The 6950-nt window shown below is 42.7% G+C and overlaps 1 protein-coding gene across 1 annotated transcript; it reads left to right on the top strand.

The window, feature by feature from the left end:
- On the top strand, window positions 1–3914 carry LOC147141144 (relaxin-3 receptor 1-like). The gene is made up of 3 exons (XM_086043764.1): window positions 1–228; window positions 850–1293; window positions 2369–3914. The coding sequence occupies exons 1-3, from the start codon at window positions 10–12 to the stop codon at window positions 2978–2980; spliced, it is 1275 nt and encodes a 424-aa protein (XP_085899890.1). The 5' UTR covers window positions 1–9; the 3' UTR covers window positions 2981–3914.
- Window positions 3915–6950: the final 3036 nt, after the last annotated feature.

Raw genomic sequence — 6950 nt, 5'->3', positions numbered from 1 at the left:
GACTGAGCCATGCAAAGCAACAGCAGCGCCTCGGACTCGGCAGCCGCGGGTGCGCTGAGCGCGTGTGGGGGAGAAGAGGACGAGCGCCAATTCTCCAAACTGGTCAACCCCAGCGGAGCCGGGGCCGGGGCCAACCTGGCCGCCTTCAACCTGTCCCTCAACTGCTGGCTCCACATCCTCTCCACGGAATCGTCTGGGGAGCTGCACGGAGACGGTGCCAACACGGCGGTAAGTCTGGCTACAAAATTGAGTCCCCCAAAAAAATAATCGAATCTAATCAAGTCCAGAAAAATTTACATTCCCATTAATGAAATGAGTGGTGGGGAAATCATTGGTGCTCAAGGGCCACATTTGATTGTTCAAAAATAAACATTAAAAAGTTCAAATGTGTGTATGAATTTTGTGAAGTTATTTTTTGGAAATAATTATTTCTAATGATTTATAAGTAACTCTTCTGCAAATTGTTTAGTAATAAAACATATATTGTTAAATGTGGGAAATCATGGGTGCTCAAGGGCCACATTTGATTGTTCAAAAATAAACGTTAAAAAGTTCAAAGTTACATTTCATTTGTTACCAAAGGCGCAATCTGGATCAGATCTTGGTTCAATTTAGGAGTGTTATTGCAAAACGCATTCCGCTGTATTTACTTTATTAATACAGTTTGGCAGCTGCCACTCTCGCTTAATAGCTTTTGATTGTGTGACACACACAACCAAGTTCAAATTGGATATGACGTACAATGCAGTGCTAGTTTTCTTTGATGTAAAATTATTGTGGAATGCAGTCAGGTGGCGAATGTAAATTGTTGTTGCAATGGATGTTGTGTGTGTTGCTTTGGCCGTTCAGGTGCGAGTTCTCATCGCTCTGGTCTACCTGGTGGTGTGTGTCCTGGGGCTTGTGGGTAACCTCCTGGCACTCTTCCTGCTTCACTTCCGCCGCCGAGGTCAGCACCACTCCTCCATCGACTGCTTCGTGATGAGCCTGGCGCTGACCGACCTCCAGTTCGTCCTCACCTTGCCCTTCTGGGCCGTGGACACGGTCCTGGACTTCCGCTGGCCCTTCGGCAGGCTCATGTGTAAGATGGTGAGCTCGGTCACCACCATGAACATGTACGCCAGCGTCTTCTTCCTCACCGCCATGAGCGTGACCCGCTACCACTCGCTGGTCACCTCTCTGAAGATCGCCAGCCCGAGGTCGGCGGCTGCTCGGGCCAAGTGGGCCAGTTTGGCTATTTGGGTGGTCTCGCTGGTGGCCACCTTGCCTCATTCCATCTACTCCACCACCGTTCAGGTTTGTTGACCTATTACAAGCGGAACAGTTTAAAGTTGGAACGGTGCAAATTGGTCAAAACATGGAGAAATGAGTGTGGGGAAAAAAATGTAAAAATTTAGGCTTATATTTTGAAATTAAAAGAAAAAATGCAGTGGAGATAAGATGAACAGTTTAAAGTTGAAACGGTATGAATCGGTCAAAAAAATGTAGAAATTAGTGGGGGAAAAAAAGAAAAAAAGAAATTTGGGCTTTTATTTGGAATTTTTTTGGGGGTTCTAGTAAGGATAAGCTGAACAGTTTGCAGATGGAACGGTTTGAATCGGTCAAGAAATGTAGAAATTAGAGGGGAAAAAAGTGAAAAATATTAATTTGGGCTTTTATTTTGAAATTTGGGGGGGTTGTAGTACAGATAAACTGAACAGTTTGCAGATGGAACGGTTTGAATCAGTCAAGAAATGCAGGAATTACAGGAGAAAAATAAAAAAAATCTTATTTTGGGCTTTCATTGTGACAAATTAAAAATGCAGTCGTGATTAGCTGAACAGTTTAAAGTTGGAATGGTGTGAATCGGTCAAAAAAAATGTCGAAATTAGAGGGGACAAAAAGCGAAAAAAATAATTTTGGAGTTTATTTTTGAAATTTCGGGGGAAGTTGTAAGATGAACAATTTGAAGATGGAACGGTTTGAATAGGTCAAGAAATGTAGAAATTAAAGGAGAAAAACAACCCCCCCCCCCCCAAAAATTAATTTTGGCTTTTATTTTGAAAATTTAAAAAATGCAGATGTAATTAGCTGAACAGTTTAAAGTTGGAATGGAGTGAATCGGTCAAAAATGTAGAAATTAGAGGGGGGAAAATGAGAAAAATTACATTTTAGCTTTTATTTTGAAATTTTGGGGGAAGTTGCAGTAAGAATAAGATGAACAGCTTAAAGATGGAACGGATCGGTCAAGAAATGTATACATTACGGGCGAAACACAAAAAGCCCCCCCCAAAAATCATATTTTTGAGTAGAGACACAGGTTTGCTGGTGACTTTCCGCTTGTACAGAAATAGTTGCTGACATTTGGCTCACCAAACGGTTGTGTTCACAGGTGTCCGCCGACGACGAGCTCTGCCTTGTGAGGTTCTCCGAATCAGATTCCGGTCACTTGGATCCTCAAGTGCTCCTTGGTCTCTACCAGTTGCAAAAAGTGCTTCTGGGATTTGTCTTCCCTTTGATCATCATCAGCGTGTGCTACCTCCTGCTCCTGAGGTTCATCCTGAGCCGCCGCGTGGTGGGCAGCGTGACGGGCGGGGCCGTCGCCGCGAGGTCCCAATGCGAGCGAGGTCGCCGCCGCCGCCGCCGCTCCAAGGTCACCCGCTCCGTCACCGTCGTGGTTCTGTCCTTCTTCGTCTGCTGGCTGCCTAACCAGGCTCTGACGCTGTGGGGCGTGTTGATCAAGTTGGACCTGGTGCCCTTCAGCAAGGCCTTCTACAACGCGCAGGCCTACGCCTTCCCTCTGAGCGTGTGCCTGGCGCACGCAAACAGCTGCCTCAACCCCGTCCTCTACTGCCTCATCCGCCAGGAGTACCGTGCCGGACTCAAAGAGCTTCTGCTCCGAGTGTCCATTCCTATCCAAAATATTTTCAACCACGCTGTGAGGGGGAGGAGAGCAGAGGTTGCACCCACCAGCTTGGCCATGATGCACAAAGACAATATTTGATTTTGGTGGGTTTATTACAAAGCGAATACAGCAATCGGCAACTATTCGCAAGATCGGGACTGAGCCCTGCCGTGAAAAGTGGGAAAAAAAAAAAACGCGAGTAATTAAGGGCATCATCTTGATTTTTTTATTTTATTTTTTTTTTACATTAATACCCCCCAAAAATGTAAATATAGCACAAACTGCGATCCCAAAATGTTAATCACATCTTGCAACATTACCCTTAAAAATAAATATAGCTTACAGATGGTTTGATAAAGGAAAAATAAAATAAAACATACACATGAAAATTCTCTGTAACTTCTGCTAACAACCCAGGCTGAACTTGGCTCCTCCCAACGAACAAGTGTTTGCGCCTCTTAGTTGAGATCATTTCAGCATAATTCTAGGACACCAATTCCTACTTCCCCTATTAGCACGGGTTTGGCAGCATCCTGTGGCACTACAGAAATGCTGCAAAAGGCAAAAATCGGCGAGAAATTGGCGGCAAAGTACTTTTTTGTGTTCCACAAGGCAAAGGCATGACGAAATGAAGCTCCTCCTGTCACTTCAACCTGGTTCTTTCCTTTGCACCCAGATGCCACAAAAGTCTTTTTTTTTTTTTTTTTTTTTTAACCAGACATGGCCTGAGCAGGGAATTTCAGTCCGCAGCTGAAGATTGCACGAACAAACGAAAAGATGAATTCATGGATTTTGAACTACGAACAGGCGGGGCTTCAACCGTCTTCCCGGGTTGTTTTCGACATAAAATCACTGAACTCTCAAGGAGGACATAGTCTTTGGCACAGATTTTTTAATTGCTTTGCGCATTGGGATTTTGTTCTGTGAAAACATACTGTATGCATAGTTTTTGTGATATGAAAGAAAAGCATGTGACGCGGGTACTTTGATGAAAAGCGATCTCGCCAAATGATGAAAGAGGAAGGAGGGGAAAAAAAAAAAAAAAAGGCCCACCCGTTGCATTTGAAGCCATTTTGCCCTTTCGCAACCTTTCAAGTCCGAACATGGATAATCATCTCGAGCTGCCCACAGATAGCGGTAGACATGTAAATATCACCTCGACGCACACGCCACAGGGCCTTCGCCTCCATTGTATGTACACTGGCAGTAATTACCTTGCCAAATCGAATCCTCCACCACTGTAAATGAGGTCACACAGAAAATTGGCCACCATTGACAGGTACAGTGGATATAAAAGGTCCACACACACCCCAGGGTCAAATGGCAGCTTTTTGTGATGTTAAAAAAAAAGAAAAAAAAAAAAGAGAGACCCAAGCTGAATTACTTCAAAACATTTTTGCGCCATTAATGTGACCTACCACTTAATTGAAGAAAAAAAAAATCTGTGGATAGGAGAAGTAAAAATAAACTAATGAAACAATTGTGATTGCAAAGGTGTGCACACCCTATGAGTAGGATGTGTGTGTCACATTCAAAGTCAAGTTAAATGGGAATCAGCAAGCACTTGCTATCATTGAAAATGCCTCGGATTAACCCAAAATCAAGTTCAGATGTTCTAGTAGGCTTTTTCCTCACAATTCTTCCGCTACAATTTGGATTTCCCAAACTCTAAAAGATTGAATTTCCCTTGAATGGTGTTGTACAGGTTATAGGTCACATATCAATGGTGGGGGAAAAAAGGCTAGCAAAGAATTATCTTGGTCTCATGTTTCTATGACATAAAGACCTGGCATTTGAACAGGAATGTTCAGCCTTTTTTATTTATTTTTTTTTTTTTTACGGTTCATGCATTTTAATGTTTAGGGATCTACATTGTGCAGAAAACCACAAGAGGAAATGCAAATCTCATCCTTATACATGTCAATTTATTGCCGGGATAAGCAGGTCAGGGTTGACTTGAGAATTTCCCAGCAGGCTTTTGAAGATGACTGGCCACTGAGGCACAGCCTGTCAATCACAATGAGCGAAACATAGGATCTTTCTTTTTACATCCTGGGCAGCAAAGTGGCTTAATGGGCCTTGACGATGAATACCATTTTTCAACTGGATCAAATGTTTTTTTTTTTGTGTGTGTGTGTGAGTGTGCCCCTGTGAACCAATTTGCAATCAGCTACATGAAATGTAAAACCGTCACTTGGGTATTAATCCCTTGAAGGTAAAAAGCAAAATAATCAACCGACATGAAAATACATTGGCAGGCTGCTAAGCACACTCCACTTAGCAAGGCAGGAAATTGAAATGTACGGTAAAAGGCGCAGTAAAAATAGGAGGGCAATCATATTAGCTGACAAGCTCGCATACTTCAAATGAAATACAGACTCACTTTTTGGAGATGGTGGTACACAGAGCGATGCCCTACAAAAGGAGACAATAATGAAGAAAAAACTATTGATTCGTGACCCTGATCTTAAGATTGGTTCATATTTCAAAACACATTTTCTAGTATGACAAATGCAATGATATGAGTCATTGTTTCAACATTTTCACAGTCTTTCAACATAAGTGACATGCACTAGACAAAACAAAACTAAAACTAAGTATAAAATACTTAATAATTGAAGAGGGGGCGGGAAGAAAATAGAAAGTAAAACGCACTGATAGAGCAGAGTGAAATATTATCAAACAATCATTTATATAAAAGATTTAGCGCAGCTAAAACCAGGAGCGTTTCTAGTCACCATGGAGATCATCATTCAGAAATCTTTTAATCATGTAAGAAAACTTTAAATATAATATGACAAACGCAACTGAAACATGCAACGTTTTCTGAATGACAAAAAAAAAAAAAAAAAAGCCTTAAGACGCAGTAAACGTCATGTGCGGTTGTGTTTCGTGAGTCTGCAGACTTGGGACATTACAACAGTTTTTTGTTTTTTTTTTAAAAATAATGTCAGATTATACATATTTGAACTTACCACTTTCCTCTTTTCTTTTCTTTTTTGCATTCCTCCCTTCATTTTTCCTCGAGTTTGACATACCACAGAGAGCCGGCCACGGGCAGTCGGGGGGGCCCCTTTTCAACGTGTCGCTGCAGCGCCTGTGGAGCTTTCAGGTTACATGTGTCATTGATATGCATCGATATCGGCCGTGTCTCCGCCTTAACACACTAGGCAGTGATAGCCCCAATGGGTCGACGTAGCATGTCTAAAAGTTCCGTCATTTCTCCCGTGGCCCCTAGGGGGCGTCGTGGGCACGAGCGAGAAAGGGCCAATTATGGAAGTCACGTGGAGAACGCAGTGAGTGCAATTTGAGCTTTTATTGACTCCTCCTTTTTTTGTGTGTCCACCCTCAATCAGAGCGGATGTTTTTTTTTTTGTTCTCGATTCCACGCCGTGTTCTGCTATTCGACTTTTCTTCAATTGAGCAAGGCGCTTAACGGCGCTGGCAGGTTTTCTGACCTTGCCGCCTTAACTCAGCTTAGTCTATTTGGCAACGCGCTGCTAGCAAAGCCTTCACAAATATGACAGATGCCGCCTCAGCATTTCACAGAGGGGGAGTTGTTAAATGTTTAATGAGCAGAGCCCGTCTCTTTGCAAGTGAACATTCTGATGTCCTTGACAGAATACTAACTCTGATGCACAGACTTTTGAATTGTTATCGATATGGAACAGTTGGGGGGCGGGGGGGGGGAAAAACTAATTGCTCAGCTTTTCAGCAGCCATACTGGTACTGTGTCTGTTGAGTTAAAGGCAAGAATGAACAAGATTTACTCTCTTTGCAGAGAGAGGGTAAAATAGTGTACACAGGTAAATTACAAATGAAATGTTTACTCGTGTTAAATGTTTGGTGGTCACTGAGAAATGTAAATGTATAATTGGGATCATGTTTTCTAGGGGGTACAGATTCTGGCAGCAGAATTTGTCTCACTCTGCCAAATTCTGGAAGGTGCCTGCCAAAAATCTGTATCCCCAAGTAACTTTGCGTAGGAAAAAGGGATCCTGCTCATATTTGCTGCATTTACTCGACATAATACCACGAATACACAGAATACGTCACTTGGTGTTTAGGG

Source organism: Filicampus tigris, chromosome 10, assembly GCF_054856515.1.
Source record: "Filicampus tigris isolate MCC_2025a chromosome 10, RoL_Ftig_1.0, whole genome shotgun sequence".
In the NCBI taxonomy this organism is placed as follows: Eukaryota; Metazoa; Chordata; class Actinopteri; order Syngnathiformes; family Syngnathidae; genus Filicampus; species Filicampus tigris.
This window is presented reverse-complemented; position numbering and strand designations above follow the sequence as displayed.